Genomic DNA, 21570 nt, shown 5'->3' with positions numbered 1-21570 from the left:
TGGAAGCGCGCGACAGCGATTTTTGACAGTATTCGGTGATAACGTGATCGCGAAGATGGAGCGAAGTCGCGTCGCGTTATTCGCGCCCTTGATGATGATTATCGGATGCGAGCGAATATCGGGAGTGCCGAATAAAGTGTCGTGCGTTCGCGTTGATGATATCGTGTGAGTTTGTGTGCATCAAGATCGAAATAGGACATCCCGAGGCGAGCGAATGGAACGGCCTGTGGAACAGCTGGTGAACGGTGAGTTGATTTTATTTATCATATTTGCGTGACAATTCGTGCTCATTCGACGCTTATACAGCATCGCGATGTCCCGAATTACGTTCGGGCAAATCGGCGCCGCATCATAATTCGATGCGACGCGATACAATTCAAGCAAAGTTGATCGCGTGAAGATGGTTAAGCTAGAAGCGATTTGAAATTTATTTTGTATACGCGCGCGCAGTGCTGCACAGCCTATCTTGTAGGGATGCCAACTGTCAAACGATAAATTTTTTCGATCTAACCTAACCTAACCTAACCTCTCAGTGTCTTTAGATGTCGAATGTAAACACGAGCATACGCTGCGTGGATTTTATCATGCTTTTAAAAATAATATTTAATTATTTTATTAGTGTATTACATTTTATTACATAGTATATTAATCGTATTAAATGTGCGACGTACAGTTTTACACATTTTAATGAGGAGCATATAATATAATTGGTTAGGTTAGATTAAATTAATCGAAACAAGCTGCTGTGATGATGCATTTAACGTAATAGGATTAATTTGACGAATGTGCAGCTATTGAAGTTAAATGATACTTGTGGATACATTTTTAAAGTAATCATGAGTGTCGTATCTCATCTCAATTACATGAAACTAAAATACAAAATATTTATGTATTCCCCATTAACGTTATTCATTACAAGTACTATATTACTTTTCTTATATTTCAATTGTATTCAACCACATTATTTCATCGATGAAGTTTTTCATATATCGCAGACAATATGATACTGTGCGTGGAATTTTACACAGGTAATACATGGCACAAAAATAATTTGCTCTCAGGTATTGTGCACATTTCTCAAAAATAAATTAAATTAAATTATTTTCAGTAGGGTCCAAAAATCATTACATTGCCAGGATTGTATCTTATTACAACTGCGATATTATCACCTTTTCATATGTGTAACATTACATACATAAAATGTATAAATTTATTTGGAATGTGCCTAAATCTTTATCTTATTTATAATATTTATAATATTATAAAAGAAAATTGCAACTCTAATGAAACAGAGTGGTGGAATAATTGGTTGATACTTATGCTGGTCTATAATATTACCTTTTTTCCATCATTATATACTTTTGATGCTTTTTTTATTGTACAGATGTTATATCTGTAAATATAGTACTCGTAATGTTGTTTCTGTACCAATGTGAGCACACAAAAGTATGATTGTATATATATATTATGAAGTAAGAAAGTATGATTTCTGATATAATCTGCCATGAGACTGCAGAGAAAGCTGGCTTTAATTCTTTATTTTATCCAATATTTTTAATAATATAATAATTAATTCAAATTAAAGTTGTATGAAGATATCCTTAAAATATTAAATAAAAAAGATTGTTTCTTATGTACAATCCTATAAAGTTTAAGTAAACAAGAAATCATTGTTAATAATATATATAAATTGATAATTAAATAAAACAATTAATTAATTAATTAATCGACACAATCTACATTTTTTTTAGCTTTATGTCTAATATATATATATTTTTATATATATATTTTTATAAATAAAATTATTAATATTTATATATATATATTTTTATAAATAAAAAATGTTTCTTTCTAATATAAATTAAATAAAAAATATAATATGCTTTTAAATACTTAATATACACACTTGTTGCAATAAATCAATAAAGAACGCTTTTACATTCCTAGCTCCTTGTACTTTGGCATACATATCCTTTATGCCAATTGTCTCGCAACACGCTTTTATCGCACGATGACAAACAAGCCCATTATCCTTCATGAATTTTCTTTACAAATATTTTTGTATTCCCAAACTGTGTAAGGAAGTCATGTAACACTGAAAAGTACAAAGTGATATTAAAAGAGAAGGAATAAATTTTATATTATATAGTATTCACAATTATTTTCTTACCAGTGTGTTCCTTATATCTAGGAATATACATTAGTCTTTGACCTGCCCTATTTTTAACCGTCTTTAGGGATGCTTTGGCTTTTGATAACGCAAATCCAGCTAATCCATTTCCATTTCCAGTTACTACAAATGAACTTATTTTAGTCTTATGCCCTAAATTACTGGTCATATAAGTTATCATTTTGTTCTCCAAAATCCAGGTTTCAAAATCTTCAAGTGTATCTGCAGAACAAAGATATTAGTTAAGATAGATAGATTAGATAAGATTCTAATATTATCAGGACTGAAACATTAAAGAAAAAAATTGAAAATAGACATCGTATCACATGATTTTTGTATGTGTGTGATTTAACCATTATATTCCAATAATAGCGTAAATATTAATCTTCTCCAATAGGATCTGATGATCCAATCCTTCTGCCATCCATTGTGGCGCTCATCCAACCACGTTCCAATGGTGGTAATTTTACTTGCATTGGTCTGGTCTGACGTTGTCGTAATTCCATAAGTTTTTGCTTTCTTTCAGGATCTACAGGCAGTTTTTGCTGTTGAATTAATTCTTTTCCCTTAAACACAGGAGTGTTTAGGCCAGAAAATTATATCAGAACTTTTCCCATGCCAATAATTTACCCTTTTTCGCTATTCCTCTTGCTCTACCTCTGCATCTTCCTGCATTACTGACACTTGTCCTTCCATAATATTATCTCCAGTTTCTGTAGAACAAAAGCACAATGAAATACAAACTATTTTCTACTGTGAATATAAACTACTGTTAAAATGCTATATCCATAAAAGTTCTACTTATTATTCACAAAGAACATAGAGTTTCTCACATTATTTAATAAAGTGACGTGTATTTTAACAAATGTGAATGACTGACAAACAATAAATTAAACAATATTAAACAATAATATACCTGAAAAACAATTTCATAATTTTATTAAAGTTAAAGTATAGAGTTAAATTAATTTTAAATACACATTATATGTTAATTACATATAATGATTTAGAGACAATGATATATTTCATTTGCGTTACCATTGTTTACAGATTGAACATTTTTTATCAAATTATTTACAACTCTACAAATATGTAGCATACGATAAGCCATTTTTAAAATCTATAAAACAAACAACAAAGTTGCTCACAGTTTTCACTCTGTTGTCATAGTCTGCTTTTAGGCGATCTCTGAAAGCAATGCATCCTCTATAAACAAAAAAACATGAACATGAACTACGTAGCCAATATCTACGAATGTTTTCAATGGGTAACACATAATTTCGGATTGTATTCCATGCCTCGTACAAAATGTCGATAACACAAGTAACGCAAAACGTTTGTATATATTAAATAAATTTGTAATATAAATAAGTTTTGTGGTCTCTCTCTCTCTATTTATCTATCTATCTATCTATCTATCTATCTATCAAGTATAATTGGTTATTAAAATATATTACCCGATATTATATATTAATCACACATCATCCATCACCACCATCGCCATTATTATATGTAATTTAGTATAGTTTTTATCACAACGATTTATCATTGAAAATAAATTATAATACAAAAAATATTCTAGTTTATTTTTAAATATTAAATAATATAAGTATTAAAATTAAAATAAAAAATTGGCTCAAATAATAATAATTAAAAATTATCTAAACAATTGTGTGTGATAACTAAGAGCCAGTAAAAAGCACGATAACTGGAGCACAAGAAAAAAACCTTTCTCTTTTTAATCATTAATATATTTCAAATTATTAGTATATTTCAAATTACTCGTCACAATACATACAATAAATACGAACGTTTCGGGTTATCTTTTAATCTACCTTTAACGTGATATTAATATTACACATTAGAAAATATTAGACAATAACATATGAAATTATATAAATCAGATGCAGATAGCATTTGTAATATCTGCATGCCGATTATGAAACGATTTATATAATTTCATATGTTATTGTCTAATATTTTTTAATGAGTAATATAATGATACGCCGTTAAATTTTTTCTCTAGATACGATCGCGATCAACATCGAAAATTATTTATTATACCTATATGATTAATTAACTTTTATAAATAACACATAATTAATATCTATATACATATCGCGATGAAAATTCTCGAATCGCATTTAATCGTAATTTATTCATTTAATCGACTAAGAATCATATATATATAGTAACAGAAATCTAAAATAATAAATTATTATTTCGATATGAAATCGATTTTTACGAGCAGAAATTATTTCTTTAATATTTATAGATATTTATAGAGTCGAATACAATATGTTTGCGATGCTTTATTTTTCAATCATTGAAATATAATTCGAATTGTGAAAACGCACAATAAAATAATTGAATCGTGGATCTAAACAATTAACATAATGACAGACTCCATACATCAATCTTTTAATAAATAATCATATAATTAAAAAATCTATATAATCTAAAATACTTCTATATACTTTAATATATTCCATATATATACATATATGTATATGTTAAAATACGTAAAATATTTCGATGACGAACAAACAATAACACCGACCTTGGCGGCGTAAACAATAGCGCGCTAATGTTTATAAACCATAGTCTTGAAAAATGTTTCGGTAGAAAAATAATAATAACACGGTCTTTCGGACTAATTTGTTCGGCTCTATTATTATTCGCGCGACGACACTCAAAGAGTAAAGTAGTGGTATACAAGACGCTCCGTTAAATCCTTTTCTAGACACGATCGCGATCAATATCGAAAAATTATTTGCTCTATTAAAATACGTAAAATATAATATAATATAATATAATATAATATAATATAATATAATATAATATAAATATGTATTGTTTACGCCAAGGTCGGTATTATTGTCTGTTTGTCACCGAAATATCTTACGTACTTTAACATATTTATATTACCTTATATTATAATATAAAATATATTATAATATAATACAATATATTTCGATATGACGAACGGACAATAACACGGTGTTCGGCCTTGACGATGTAAACAATAGCGCGCTAGTCGTACGGTCCTGGTATCATTCACAAAGCGACACTCGAGCAATAAAAATCGTAGTGCGAAATACGTCGTATATTCTTATATGTTTATATGCCATAGTCTTGAAAAATGTTTCGGTAGAAAAATAATAATAACACGGTCTTTCGGACTAATTTGTTCGGCTCTATTATTATTCGCGCGACGACACTCAAAGAGTAAAGTAGTGGTATACAAGACGCTCCGTTAAATCCTTTTCTAGACGCGATCGCGATCAATATCGAAAAATTATTTGCTGTATTAAAATACGTAAAATATAATATAATATAATATAATATAATATAATATAATATAAATATGTATTGTTTACGCCAAGGTCGGTATTATTGTCTGTTTGTCACCGAAATATCTTACGTACTTTAACATATTTATATTACCTTATATTATAATATAAAATATAATATAATATAATACAATATATTTCGATATGACGAACGGACAATAACACGGTGTTCGGCCTTGACGATGTAAACAATAGCGCGCTAGTCGTACGGTCTTGGTATCATTCACAAAGCGACACTCGAGTGATAAAAATCGTAGTGCGAAATACGTCGTATATTCTTATATGTTTATATGCCATAGTCTTGAAAAATGTTTCGGTAGAAAAATAATAATAACACGGTCTTTTGGACTAATTTGTTCGGCTCTATTATTATTCGCGCGACGACACTCAAAGAGTAAAGTAGTGGTATACAAGACGCTCCGTTAAATCCTTTTCTAGACACGATCGCGATCAATATCGAAAAATTATTTGCTGTATTAAAATACGTAAAATATAATATAATATAATATAATATAAATATGTATTGTTTACGCCAAGGTCGGTATTATTGTCTGTTTGTCACCGAAATATCTTATGTACTTTAACATATTTATATTACCTTATATTATAATATAAAATATAATATAATATAATACAATATATTTCGATATGACGAACGGACAATAACACGGTGTTCGGCCTTGACGATGTAAACAATAGCGCGCTAGTCGTACGGTCTTGGTATCATTCACAAAGCGACACTCGAGCAATAAAAATCGTAGTGCGAAATACGTCGTATATTCTTATATGTTTATATGCCATAGTCTTGAAAAATGTTTCGGTAGAAAAATAATAATAACACGGTCTTTCGGACTAATTTGTTCGGCTCTATTATTATTCGCGCGACGGCACTCAAAGAGTAAAGTAGTGGTATACAAGACGCTCCGTTAAATCCTTTTCTAGACGCGATCGCGATCAATATCGAAAAATTATTTGCTGTATTAAAATACGTAAAATATAATATAATATAATATAATATAATATAATATAATATAATATAAATATGTATTGTTTACGCCAAGGTCGGTATTATTGTCTGTTTGTCACCGAAATATCTTACGTACTTTAACATATTTATATTACCTTATATTATAATATAAAATATAATATAATATAATACAATATATTTCGATATGACGAACGGACAATAACACGGTGTTCGGCCTTGACGATGTAAACAATAGCGCGCTAGTCGTACGGTCTTGGTATCATTCACAAAGCGACACTCGAGCAATAAAAATCGTAGTGCGAAATACGTCGTATATTCTTATATGTTTATATGCCATAGTCTTGAAAAATGTTTCGGTAGAAAAGTAATAATAACACGGTCTTTCGGACTAATTTGTTCGGCTCTATTATTATTCGCACGACGACACTCTAATGTAGTGGTATACAAGACGCTCCGTTAAATCCTTTTCTAGACGCGATCGCGATCAATATCGAAAAATTATTTGCTGTATTAAAATACGTAAAATATAATATAATATAATATAATGTAATATAATATAATATAAATATGTATTTTTTACGCCAAGGTCGGTATTATTGTCTGTTTGTCACCGAAATATCTTACGTACTTTATCATATTTATATTAACTTATATTATAATATAAAATATAATATAATATAATACAATATATTTCGATATGACGAACGAACAATAACACGGTGTTCGGCCTTGACGATGTAAACAATAGCGCGCTAGTCGTACGGCGTACGGCCTTGGTATCATTCAAAAAGCGACACTCGAGCAATAAAGATCGTAGTGCGAAATACGTCGTATATTCTTAAATTAATTATTAATTAAATGATTATTGTATCATGACTTTCAATTATATTAAACTTTCGACTATAATTCGTATTAATATACATGTATTGCATATATATATATATATATAAATAATGAAAACAATATTTGTAACGAATTAGTATTTATTTGATCTCATAAAAACGTTGAGCGAATCGTACTTTTCTATCCCTTACACTAAAGATATATTAAAGTGCATTTCTCGTAATTATTCCGCGATCGGGAGTGCCGTGCAAAGTGTCTCGCAATCGTTTCTACATACATATGACTAAATATAATTAATTGTTTGTTCGCGAGTGAACATGAGTGCTGTGAAGGTGCAAGCAAAGGATGAAGAAAGAAGGACATCTGGAAAAGTGTCGTACAGCCAGAGAGCAGTGAGAGAGCCCGAAGCAGCCAGAGAGATATGCGGTGAGTAATTTATAAAAATTATTTATTATTTATATTGTTGCGTCCCCACGTCTCGTTCCTGCGGATATATACGCCATCCGTTATTCTGTCGGCGGGAAGTACATCGACGGAAGATCGTCTTCGCGCGCGTTGTTAAAAGGTTGTTTAACATCAACGACGGTCAGCTGAGTCTTGAGTCCCAGCTGTCAAGCTGAGCGGTCGCGCGTTAATCTGTGTTTCGTTTTACGAATTATCTGAGTTCTTGTATGTTTCTCGTGGTTTTATTAAAGTTCTTGTGTTTCAAAGAACCGTGTTATTATTTTCGAGTGCGCGAGTGCGAGCGTGTGCCGATCAGTTATGTCGCGCGCGTTCGATATATATCGTTCTGCGGACGCAACAATATATATTATTTTAAAAATAGATATATTGCTTATTATTTTTTCATTATTTTTCTCGATAGTATATATAATTCGCTCTAAAAATCACATAATATAATGCATATATAAAATATTCCAAGTTTTATTTTAACACATTTAAAGTATCTATAATAAAGCATCTATAATATTTTTGTTATTAATTAATAATTTTATATAGAAATATTTTAATATCTTATAAAATATTTTTAAAATAATATAATTATTTAAATATTTCTTATATAAAAATTAACGTACTCTCTTTATTAATTATATTTTTTAAAAATTTATAATAAAAGAAAACATTTTTTCGCTAGTTTTATATTTAAAGTATTAATATCAGAAATAAATCTTTCTTAAAAGATAAAAACATTGATTGCGCGTAATAATTAGTTTTACAAAATGAATTATTTTGAGTTTTATAAAGAATAGATCTATATAAAAGTATTAATTGATTATATTTGTATTTAATTTTTGACGTATTGATTTAAAAATAGAAGTGTGTGACAAGAATTAAAATGATAAATTATCGTTTTATTGTGATCTTTATAAGAATATTTATTTCCTTAACGATACTTAAAGATTAAGTGTATTTTATTCGATGTTTTATCATTCAACTTTTTAACAATCTAAATACAATTTATATTATATAATAATTACAACAAATCGATTAGTATACATTCTTGATAAACAAATTTCTTTGATTATGCTGATCGAGATGCTCTGTGTAGTGTTCCTTGTAGTCATTATTCATAGACAATTAGCGGTAGCAAACAGTTCGAATGATTAATTAATTTCACAGTTAAAGATTTATAAATGTGTCAAAGTGGTAATTATTTATTGAACTAAATATTTCGTACAATTTATTCATTATCAAAGTAGAAATCAAAGCCACGAAAATAGATAGTTATTAACTAATATCTCATTGTAATACATTTACAAGTAATAATTATTTTTATTATGATTCTCACATGTACATTTCTTATATTCAAATATAATCTTGCATAATAATAGATCAAATGACTAATAATTAATTTCTGATACAATATTTTAAATGAATTTGAATTGTGATTATATGTATATCATATAATTTTATAATATATTTTATAATTTATTCTTTAATTAAAAGGTGAATTAATCGGCTTGAAGCTTGGTTTTTAAAAACATATCTGTATCTTTTTCTTTTTTAATCGAGAAAAAAGAGAGATGCTATAGATAATTTTTCGATTATAAAATAAATTTCACACAAATTATACATTATATTATAAATGTATATAATCCACCCCTCTATGGGTACACCTTGACGCGGTGGGGTGGCTCAGTACTTGGATGGTGCCTTGAGGTTTATTTTAAATTTTTTTATTTAGGATAAACCTCAAGGAGCCTGAAGGGGAAGCTAAGTACCCAGCACAGCATTGCCACGAGTCGCACAATGGCTCATATGTGGCATTTAATGCGTTGGACGCTTATTGCGTCGTCGACTTTCCGTCGTCGGTGCCGTCAACGTGTCGCGGACGGCGGCGTCTCGTTATCGCGTTTTCGCGTTTAGCTTTCTCGCGTCATCGCGTTTTCGCGCTTCCGCGTTGGACATTTTCGTATAAATCCCAATTTCATTATTTTTAACGAGTCTCTACTTCTGATGCCAACTAACTAGGATTTCGAGTTTGCACACGTTACTATGCAACGTACACTCGTGCTTCGTGCTTCGACAAGTGATTCGGCCCGAATTAGTTAGAAGTCGATCGATTGCTCGGAATGGTCGTTAATGGGTTCCTTCTCTTTGCTCGTCTACAGCCACACGCACTGCGTGTGTTAACCCTGTCGAGGAGTCGAGTGGATTCCCCTAGGCACGATTTTCGCTCGGTAAAAGAGGTTGCCTCCCCATTTTCTAAATTACTGAATGTTAGCATTTAAAAAATGTGGGTATCCTCTTCTTTTGCCGTCTACCAGCCTGGTGTAGCCATATCCTGCATTGCGGGAAACTTCGTGTTCCGGGCGAAGCACCTGAAATCGTGCTTAGCGGGTCCAGGTTCGGTACGAGATAGGATAATTATGCGCGAAAAAGAGTTGGTGAACTTCATTTTCCTCTATTTCCGTCAATCGTTTCGTCTTCTTTCCGGTTTGGGCTTAGTCCTTGCTCGTTGTATCGTTGCATTCCTGACCTGTTGGCTCGAAGCTGATTCTCATAAGTGAAATGGGATTTTCGCTCGTATCGAAACCGGGAGTGCCGTTCAAAGTATATACATATTAAGTATATACATCGCGCGATCAAATAGAAAATTTTTTATCGTATCGAAATAGTGCGGAAACCGTTTAGTATCGCGCGTAAAAGTGCGAAAATAGCGATAAAAATATCGCTCGTGAGTGCGGGAGTGCCGTTAAGTATCGCGCGTCTAACTGAGAGGAGGAGGAGGCCTAGGAGAGGCATCAGGCTCCAGCAGTGCAACCTTCTGGTAAGCAATTTATTTATTTGTAATTATATATTAAATATTAAATATATTTTTTTATAATTTAAATTAAACAATTAATCGCAACAATTAATTTGATTTGTTTATTTATATGATTTAAAAAAGAGAGAATTGAAGAAAAAGATTTTTAAATAAAAGCTATAATCTCTTGTAAAGGTATAAGCTTTTATAAAGTTATTAAAGAATTATTAGTAATGTTTTTTTTTTAATTTATAGAATTGTTTTATTAATCTGCTATTATTATATGCGTCGAATATAAAATTCAATGCATACAATAATTTTTGAAATATTAATTATTTTGAACATTATTACAATTTAGATCTTCTATTTGTATGTTATAGATCGACGCAACAACCCAGATGATCTGAGAGGAGGAGCAGGCCTAGGAAAGGCATCCTGCACCAGCGGAACAACCTGATGGTAAGTATTATTATTATTAATTTTATATAAATAAATAAATTAATTTGATTTATATGAATGATTTAAACATGAAAAAATTGGGAAAATTTTTATAATAATTCTTTCTATAAAAGTTTCTACTTAAAAAAATTAATTACTTATAAAATTATTTCATATTTATAATTGCATCGGCTATAAAATTCAATGAGTCCAATAATAATTTCTTAAAATATTAATTATTTTGAACATTGATATAATTTGCATTTTATATTTGTATGTTACAGACAACGTAGCTTCAATATCAACTCCGCTGTTGCGCATCAGTGCCGGTAAGTGACAACCTTTTATTTTGAAGCAAAGGATTTGTAAATGCATGAAGAAATCCGTTGCTTCTAACTCTCGATTGGCGGGACAATACGCGTGTAAAAATTAAAGTAAAAGAAAAAATATTTTTAAAATGACTGAATGAATAGATATAGACATACATGAAATATTTATTTTCATTATATATATCGGCCTTTACAAAACGGTTTTAAAAATAGATTTTTAATTTCTAAATATTTAATCTAAAAGATAAAGATATTTATAAGCAACCCGTCGATCGAGAGTTAAAATGCATGCTAATTATATTTTATGCATGATAATTTATATTTCGCGATTTCTGACGACTGAATGACGTACGTTAAAATACGATCGTAATATCGTACGATCGTAAACAAATTATTAGTCGTCAAAATGAATATGGCCAGTAGCAGAGATAACTGGCTTGGAAAATACATATCAATATTGGCAATATTGGCCAAAAGATGTGTTGCGCGGCTAAGGCTTCTTTTTATCGCGAATTTCCGGTTAGGACTCCTTAAATTTCTCATTATCGTGGATTCCTAATTAGGGTTCCCCAAATTTCACCTTATCGTGAATTTCTGCTGGTATAAGTCAGTAAGTAGGGCGGCTAGGATGTTAGGTCTGTGTTAGGTCTGTTAGGGCCATTAAGTCTGTTAGGGCTCTTAGGACTGTTAGGACTGTTAGGTTTGTTAAGGCTATTAGGGCTATTAGGGCTATTAGGGCATATAAAAATTAAATTTATTTTCAGAAAAGAAAAACATAAAAATGTTATTTTTAGGGGTATTTTCATATATATAATTTATTTAATGTAAAATTAAATAAATATAAAAATATAATTAAATATATATATTAAAAAATATAATATATAATTTATTTAATGTAAAATTAAATAAATTATAAAGAATTGAAATTAATTATGAAAAAATTATAAATAAATATTAAAAAACTAATGTACGGAAAATGTAAAAAAATGTAACTTAAATACATAATATACATTTAAGTTGCATTTTATTATAATTTATTATAATTTTAGTATAATATGTATTAAATTTAACATTTAATATTTTATTTTTTTTTAAATTGTATTAATACTTTATTTTATCATTTAAAAATTGTATTTTCTTAAAAATTATACAATTTTAAATTTAAATGTGAATGTTATTAGTATCTAATATGATAATATTGAGTCGATAAAATATTGAGAAAATAAGTAATTCAAACTAAATAATTTTTTTTTTAATTTATTTAAATCTATATACGTTGATTATCATTGATTAATCATTTCAAATAATAAACATTTTACAATTTTCTTAAATTGAGAATATTGATACTAATAGCATCAATTATTAAATTGTATCTATTATAATTATATCTATAAATTGTATTATTTTTTTTATTTTTTTTAATTTTCTGTGCAATTATATATAAATTGTAATCTAATTTTGATAATGTAAAAGAAATCTATTGTACATTACACGAAATTAGAAGAATACGTACAATAACAAAATTTGTTGAATTAACACATTCGATATATATTTTATTTGAATGTTTTTATTGCAAAATTATTCAAATATTTGGATAGCTTACTTTTTATACCAAAAGATTATTAATAAATTCGAGAAACTTTCGTAATCGCGCAAATACCGTAAGAAAAAATCCTTTACATAATATAAAGATTATTAAATAAAAGTGTCAAGAGAGACAACGATGTTAACCCAATAATTAGATATTAGCTTTTTACTCGTAAAATTTGTCGCGCTTTTAATATTACAGAAACGCAAGTATATTCAAAAATAAAATATTGCGGAAGATTAAAATTAAACATTATCGATCACGCAGAAATTAAAATCTGTAAAACAAAATAATTTTATTTAATTATTGTTTTTAATTAAATGTATTTCGAGGATTTTGCATCGCGTTAAATATTTATTGAACGATTTTATAATAAATTATATTGCAAACAATTGCGTTCTTTTCACGTTTTTGGACGTGATCGCTGTCTTGGCGAAAAAGCTTTATCGCTATCCCTCATGTCAGGTGGACGCCAGCAAATGCGCGGTTTGTACTGGCGGATAGTCGAAACGATTTTCATTGTGGAGAGTTATTTCTCGTCGGTTTTGGGGATCTATCCGCAACGCCCGGTTCGGTGCTTCATTAAAAATTGGGAGTTTCCATTACAGAGTTGAAATTAAACCCAGGTTTTCTTGGCGGTTCCTGGAAACAATGTTTTTGGCAGTGATTTAACGACGATCACCGTACATTGTTTGAAATCGAATTCATTAAATATAAAATACAAAATTATACAAAATTCATTAAATATACTTTGAAAGAAGATGTATTTTCTTTTTTTTATTAAAAATGTCCTTCCATTAATATCAATATTACTTTAATAATGAAAATATTTAATAGTAGTTCAAAAATGGATATAATAGATAAAATTCACTTTCTCAAATATAAATTTAATTAATTTATTTATAATTTAATAAATTTTTGCAGATTTTTGTGCAAAATTTTTATTATTTGAAAAATTATGGTTACAAACGAGTATATTTTATTAATTAATTTTGAATTAATTTTATTTTTGGTCTCTTTTAAGAAACCACTTGCAGGTACTGGACGCTCCACATCTCAGTATATTACAATTCGTTTATTTTAGATAAGACGAGTGTATATGTGTATATATAATAAAATACATGTGCGCAAATTGTGATATTCTCGAAAAAACTCTTTTTTATATTATTCTTAATAATATATGAGGAATGCATGATATAATATTAAATGTGTGAGTAATTAAAAAATTCGAGACAAATCGAATGGGTACTCTGATAATAGAAAGATGTCTGCAAATTACTGTTAAATGCAACAGAAAAATTAATTCCTTGATAATCTTTCATTTGATGTTGCTAAATATTCAAATTGAATTTTTTTTTAAATCTCGCTGTTATCAGATTTGATTTGTCTCGAGCACATTTGGTACCCTAAAATTATTATTAATCACACATTTAACCAAGTAACGATAAAAGCGCATGTATTTCATTTTTCCTAAATATACTCGATTGTAACATGTATATAAAAATCATTATATCCAGTCATTTTTTAGTAAAAAGAGATATTTCTTAAAATGGAAGAACATGTTTTTTTTCATGCGAATTTTAATCTCATATATTGAAAATGATAATAAGGGTAACAGTCATTAATTCGCTGCCGAAATCACTGTTATCGGGAGCAATCAGGAAGATCAGGGATTCGTTCCTTCCTGTAGCGGGACTTCTGACGTTTAATGAATCACTTAACTTTCCTTGGCGGATCGATTCCGCAGGATCCGAAATAGAAGAAATAAGACAAGTTGAGGTCGCTTTTCACTTTTAAGATCGTTCTTCTCTCTGTCAGATATTAACCAGCGTATCACTCGGCAGAGGGATTTTGATTTGGTTTAATCGTTGGGCCAGTTATCCTTCATTGAATGTGGCGATAACGCGATTATTTTAAGGAATATTAAAGTTTAGCCTATTTGCAATTGTCCGCGAAACAAGATATATATTTTTATATACTTTTGATCGCGAAATTGTATATTTGAAAAGAAATCGAGTATTAGATTCTGCATCCGCGTTTGATTCCTTACGTATAATTGCAAATTATATGAAATGCGCCTCTAATGTTGCAATATTTTTATTGTCACATGAAATGATAACAATTATATTACGTGTACGCGCGTTGTATTCCGATTATTATAGAAATTATATGTATTGTGATTAAATATTACTATTATTATCAATTTATTTATTCATCACATACATTCGCGAAATTTAAACCGCGATTTTTTCTCCAATTTAATCGTTGGGTAACATCGATGCTTTACTTATCTTTTCGCGTCATCGAACATTTCTTTTAGAAAACCTTACAAAATGTATTAAAATTCCGGATACTTTTTCTTATTGAAAGACATAATCGATAAATTTATTAATGATTCTTTTGGTTGCGATAGATTATTATCAGTGCTACGCCAATCTAAAAATTTCTAATAAATTTTACATTGTACGCATTTCTGATATTTTCGTGTAATATAATAAAATATTCTATTTATATATTGTAAATATCAATTTTTTTGGTATTATTTTATGTATTATATACTATATATTTTCAACGAAAAATTTTATGTATTATATTATGTATTAACAATAATGTAAAATTTTATATATTAATAATTTTATGTATTATATATATGTATTATGTACATATATATTTTATTATTGTTATTGTTATACATTATAAATTTTCAATTTGATTGTATTATTATATATTAAATTAATTTTGTAATTTATATTTTATAACTTTTTATATTATATTTCAAACTAAAATATCGTCAAAATAAAATATTATATATCAAGTTATACTAATATGAAAACGATAATAAAATTATGTGTAAAAGTTATTTATAACTTTATTATAACTTAGAGTAGAGAATAAATCTTGAATAAAAGTCGAAAAATGGAAAATATATCTTGCAATATCTTCATTTTTCGAAAAATTGTCTTACTCTCCGAACTTTCCTTTCCATATATATATATATATATATATATATATATATATATATATATATATATATATATATAGTGTTATTGTAAGCGTGTGTGTTTTAATGCTCTCAACATCATTATCCGTATTATTGAAAATATTTGAATAAATTCGAATATATATTTATTTGATGTTGATAGCATCACCAATTTATAAATTGTACTATAATTATAATATATATTTTGTAATATATTTTTATATAACTGCAAGCTATGTAATTATACACTATAATATTTTATAATTATATAATTATATATATTTTATAAATTCTTTATATTATGTCTTCTATTTGGAAAATTTGAATAACCTACACTATTAAAATAAAATAAAATAAAAAAAAATTTACCTCCTCGATGGTATCTCTACCTTAACGAAGGCATTTGCCGGGTGAGGAGGTTTGAGTACTCTAGTGATCCGGAGAGCTATACCGGCGGTAACATAGGCCGATATTCATACAATCTGTTTTCATATTTAATCATTTTAAATATGGTTTTAAATCGCATCTTAAGATTCTGTTCAGTCTCAATGAAATAACAAACATTTTCTAAATTTTACTTAAAACGATCTTAAATATAAGACTATATGAACACTGACCTTAATTACTGGCAGGGTCACCCATGCCGGATAGGTCAAAGGGAAAGAGTCAGACAAAGAGAGATACCGTAATTATAATTATTGTATTAATAATTATTAATTATTAATATAATAATTATAATATATTATATTACAATAATTAGTTAATAATTATTACATTTTTTGAATAAGATGGAAGTAAAAGAATAATAAAACCATAAGAAGGAAGAAGCACGAGTTCCTATGGTTTTGGGAATGCGACAGATTATAACACTGCAAAGATTTGAAGAAGAAGATGCGTTGGATAAAAATGCATAGTAATTAAGAATAGCTTGCAATTATATATAAATCGACTAATAATAGTAATACTTTATAATTATGTTACACTTTATAATTTAGCATATTGTATTATATATACATATAAAGCATCAAATATTAAATATTTTGCTGTTATGAAAACTATAATAAAATAATATAAAAAATTTGCTATATAAAGTGGAACATTCGAAAGCATATCCACTGATGAGATACTATTAAAGATCGATGGTTTTACGAGATTTAGCGTGATCACCCCTGGAATAGAATAGCGTTTAATTGGCCAATCAGAAATAAGGATCTGTCCTGTAATATGTAATATATATTACATATGTAATAAGCAAATAACGTAATAAGATAAAATCCTTATTGAAGTATATATGATCTTTTTAATTTTCTAAGTAAATTATATAAAAAAAGTTATAGATATTGAATATTTTACAAGCTCGCTTCCGCCTATGTAATGTTATAAACGAATTAAACGTTTATTAAACACTAACGATATAGAACCACATGACAGAAAATTAATTGCTGTTTAAATTTCAAATGATAAGTAAAAGATCTGTTCTTTATAGCGGCACTATATGTGTTATCCCTTTCATTTTTTAATTATTTTTCGAATAACTTGTAAATTTATTCTTTTTATTAAAATAATTTTAACATTTCTTAATAATTTAGATAAAATGGAATCTAATGTATATTGCTTACAAATCTGACACACCTAGACAATAAATATGTAAATAAAATTAATAAATTTTTATGAAAATTCGTAAAGTAGGCAGATAACATAAATCAGACATATGTAAGCTGAAAATTTGAATATATATTTTTACAGGAATATTATAAATATATATTATAAATATTACTACTAGGAATATCAGGAAAAAAGATAGAGATCTCGAAGCATTTTTTGAGATTATATATAACAATTGTTTAATTAAGTTTTATAAATAAAAAAACTTCTGTCTTAGTATTTCTCATGATTGTTTGATATTTTATTAAGTTTATAATTCATACATTTCACAAAAACATAATGCGATATTGAAAATATTTCTGATAGAAGTTTTTGATCTTGAAATACAAAAAAATAAGATTTCTACAACAAATTTAATGCATTTTATTTGCAATAAAATGTGTATATATTTAACTTTTTGATTTAAATAATAAATAACAATTATATGTTATCAGTGCAATTTATATATAAATATACATATAATTAAGGCATCTATATTATATATCTCTCTCTTTAGACAACACATTTTCTCTTATAAAACAATAAAACATGCTTATAAAAATATAATCTTAAAAAATACATTAACTTCTCATTCCTATGTTTGTATAATTATTATGAATTATTTTACGGAAGGCATCATAAAGATATATATTTGAGTTCTGTTTCCTATCTAAAAGATATGCAACCTTTAAAAGCAGTTTTGGAACGAACTTAATATCTAATTAATATCAATTATACAATTTATTTATATAATATATTGAAAAATATTCGCTCGCATTTCTATATCTCATATATAGCTGCCAGAACGATTGAAAATCTATTGGTTCAAAGGACGAACGAATACATCATATTTTAACAAACAACATTCATGATATTATATAGAAATTACGTTTTCAAGCAACAAGAGAGCATAAAATCATTACTGTGTGCGTGTACTTGTGGGCTAAAGTTATTTCCGCGTTGTTGATGCGCGTTTAATCATCCAGTCCCAGTCCCTTCGAAATTTCATCTGCTGTTAATTTCTGCCCACCTGAAGACGGTGGAGTTTCCGAACGCGGAGCTGGTTTTGGTGGAGGAGGCTCGTAACTTGGAGGGGGTGGTCCGGAATGATGTTCATCATGAGATTTCTATACGGAAGAAAAAATGTATGAAACATTAAACCTTGCTCCATATTTTTTAATTAATATGTCGCTAAAGTCGAAAATGTATTTACATCTTTTCCACGTTTGCTTAAACCGTCCAAAGCCGAACTAAATAAGGCAGATCCTATTCCCGATAAAAGATCCGATCCACCAGAATTCTGACCGCCGGATGCCGGATAGCCACCTGACGGTTGATAACCGCCGTATCCTCCCGATGGTTGATACGCTGGTTGCTGATGGCTTCCACCACCGCCGAAAACACCACCAAGTATAGATCCTAACGTTCCTAGGCTTTCACCGGCGGCCGGCTGATTTGAAGGATAGGCAGGTTGTTGAGGTCTTCCTCCACCACCTAGTATCATCGATACAAAAAGTCAAAGACACACCATAAATTGCTCTAATCTTAGATCATCTTAGTATCAGGAATGTATCTTATACAGATAATCATCTATCCATTTATCTGGTCTGAGAAACAATCCCGTCCTTGACAATAATTCCAACGCGATGATATCACTCGACCAGTCACGGCAGCATTTACAGATTTTCTAGCTCTTATAGAATCACGATATATATATATATATATATATATATATATATATATATATATATATATATATTTACTAAGAATTACTGAAGAAATCGTTCTCATTTGAAATGAATTTGTTTTGTTCGGAATCGCAAATATTCTATGCATGTAAAAGTTGAAAAATCTCAAGATATATTCCCTCTTATCCCATATGTTTCTGAAAAATTCAAGTTATATAAATATATACCCAAGGCTCCAAAAATAGATCCCAATACATCGCCGCCGCTCGATTGCTGCTGGGCAGGATAGCCTTGCTGCGCTTGTGTATTGCCTTGCAAGGCACTGCTCGCTAGACTACTAGCTAAAGCCATTCCAAGGGATCCAGCTAAATTTCCAAAACCACTTTCACTTTCCGTCTTCGACTTGGCAGCGTCCGCTTTTTCATGCTCTTTCTCCTCACCTTCTTCCTTCTTCTTCTATAAATAAAAAGTGAAAATGTTTAAATTTTAGTGACCTTTAAAATATTGTATAAATATAGTAATAAATTTAAATATATCCTTACATTCATCGCATTCATGGCTGCAGCTACTCCTCCGGCCGCTACGAGTCCGCCTATCGCTAATCCAACTTTATCTAAACAATCTCCAAAGATACCTTCTTCTTCTGCTTTATCGTGACCAGGTTGATTCCCATAGCCTCTAGGTGGATTGTAACCACCAGGACCACCATAAGCATCAGGAGGGGGACCGTAACCAGTTAGCGGAGGAGGTCCATAACCAGATGGAGGAGGAGGTCCATAACCAGTTGGCGGAGGAGGTCCATATCCACCTTGTTGAATCGTTGGATACAATCCACCAGGTACTAGTTAAGAAGAATAAGAATTCAACTGGTTCATGAAATTACAATATTGAGATGTTACAATTACATTTAGAAAACAAATATATGATTTCTTACGTGGTGGTCCAAAATTAGCAGCTGATATATCGTCTGGCGCTGTAGCGGGGGACTTCGGCGGATCAACCGATACTTGTTCATAAGTAATGGAGTGTATCTCAACATCGCCATCGATAACCAGATGAGTAACTTTTATGAATGGTAATCGATGAGCGAACTCCGCGAAGTGTCTGCCATTTATAGCAATCTTGTAGCAGTGATAATCGCACAGGATCATTATTTCAAATTTCTGACCAGGCTGAATCCACAATGGACCAGAGTTCTCCTCCACGCCCCAGTTCATCGATTCTATGCTGTTTCTGGTGACAAAACCTTCAGGGAAACGCGGAGACACGTGAATAGCTATGTCGTCCCTCGGATTTAATGTTGGTCCGAGTTGGTAATTGACGGCAAATCGTACAGCCTGTGGCGGTACTTCACCTCGTATTGTCACCATAGTACCTGCTCTCAAGCCTCCTTCCACATGTCCCACGTATGGGATTTCCTGTTGTTAAATGCCAAATTTCAAGATACAAACAAACAATTTTCTAAAAATAGCAATAACAGAGGCTTCAAATTTGACATTTTAATTCTGAATATTAATTACAAATAACAATAATTAAAATAAAATTCCCGTAACATACATCTTTCATAATAAAATAAACCATGATAAGCATTTTCTGATTTTAAATAACACATCATGAATATAATTTATAGTGACAATCATATAATTTATAATTTTTAATAACAATTATATATTATACATATAATTTATAAATATAATAATTACGATGACAGCTAAGGCTGCTAATGAGCGATTAATAATAAAGTAAGAATGCGCACTTGCTTCAAGCATCAGCAATGCGGGTACTTTGCGGATCAATGAAAATCTCACTAAAGGGAGAAGACAAGCGACAAAATAAGAACAAACACTTACCGGATTTAGCACCGGGGAGCTGGTCATTTTCGCGATTGCTTCGACGATCTAAGCTGGCTTCGATGAGAGAGACGTCGATCTGAAGATTCTAATCAACTTGGATGACTCCGATCGCGTGTAATAAGATGGATGCGCAGCACGAAGACCACCGGTATCCTTCCCGAAGCGCTTCTATTTACAGTGCTGACGTTTCATTGCGTAAAATGTGCCGCACACACTATAGCTATAGCCGCGACACGGCTTATATAATACAATCGCCGCGACCACGTGACGCATCGATTACGTAATCTATCGCGCAAACCGTGACATATCGGAGCAAGCTATCAAAAGTGGGGAAATTCGTAGAAAAGGATGCGTATGTACACGTGTTGGCTGAATCGCTTTCCTTGTCAGAGGCTCGTTGATTGGTTGATACTAGTATCACAGTCAAAAATTACACACGTACATTAAAA

At 29.7% G+C, this 21570-nt stretch overlaps 1 protein-coding gene, 1 long non-coding RNA gene and 1 pseudogene across 3 annotated transcripts; 1 reads left to right on the top strand and 2 right to left on the bottom strand.

Annotated features, from left to right (window-relative positions):
- Positions 1 to 1888: 1888 nt before the first annotated feature.
- LOC145965179 (small ribosomal subunit protein uS5m-like) lies at positions 1889 to 2787 on the bottom strand (annotated as a pseudogene). Its single transcript, XR_014436636.1, has 3 exons — positions 2550 to 2787; positions 2171 to 2386; positions 1889 to 2095 (listed from the first exon to the last, which is right to left on the bottom strand). The product of XR_014436636.1 is annotated as a small ribosomal subunit protein uS5m-like (transcript).
- A 6683-nt stretch (positions 2788 to 9470) lies between these two features.
- Positions 9471 to 12157, top strand: LOC145965181 (uncharacterized). The gene is made up of 3 exons (XR_014436638.1): positions 9471 to 10625; positions 10982 to 11060; positions 11324 to 12157. It is a non-coding gene; the product is annotated as an uncharacterized LOC145965181 (long non-coding RNA).
- Positions 12158 to 17814: 5657 nt separating this feature from the next.
- On the bottom strand, positions 17815 to 21336 carry LOC145965161 (uncharacterized). The gene is made up of 6 exons (XM_083088538.1): positions 21119 to 21336; positions 20203 to 20686; positions 19811 to 20109; positions 19496 to 19724; positions 18794 to 19074; positions 17815 to 18707 (listed from the first exon to the last, which is right to left on the bottom strand). The coding sequence occupies exons 1-6, from the start codon at positions 21143 to 21145 to the stop codon at positions 18555 to 18557; spliced, it is 1473 nt and encodes a 490-aa protein (XP_082944664.1). The 5' UTR covers positions 21146 to 21336; the 3' UTR covers positions 17815 to 18554.
- Positions 21337 to 21570: the final 234 nt, after the last annotated feature.

Source organism: Camponotus vicinus, unplaced genomic scaffold, assembly GCF_025532165.1.
Source record: "Camponotus vicinus isolate PSW18456_S1 unplaced genomic scaffold, iyCamVici1.0 SCAF_14, whole genome shotgun sequence".
In the NCBI taxonomy this organism is placed as follows: Eukaryota; Metazoa; Arthropoda; class Insecta; order Hymenoptera; family Formicidae; genus Camponotus; species Camponotus vicinus.
Note: the sequence above shows the minus strand (reverse complement) of the source record. Positions and strands in the feature narration are given on the sequence as shown.

Bases quoted from the DNA above. Each gene is read 5' to 3' on its own strand.
- LOC145965161 (XM_083088538.1), bottom strand. From the start codon at position 21,145: ATGACCAGCTCCCCGGTGCTAAATCCG. The intron at 19,725-19,810 runs GTAAGGATATAT...TTTTATTTATAG, and splicing joins CAGCCATGAATGCGATGAAT to AAGAAGAAGGAAGAAGGTGA. The intron at 18,708-18,793 runs GTAAATACATTT...TCTTCCGTATAG, and splicing joins TAAGCAAACGTGGAAAAGAT to AAATCTCATGATGAACATCA.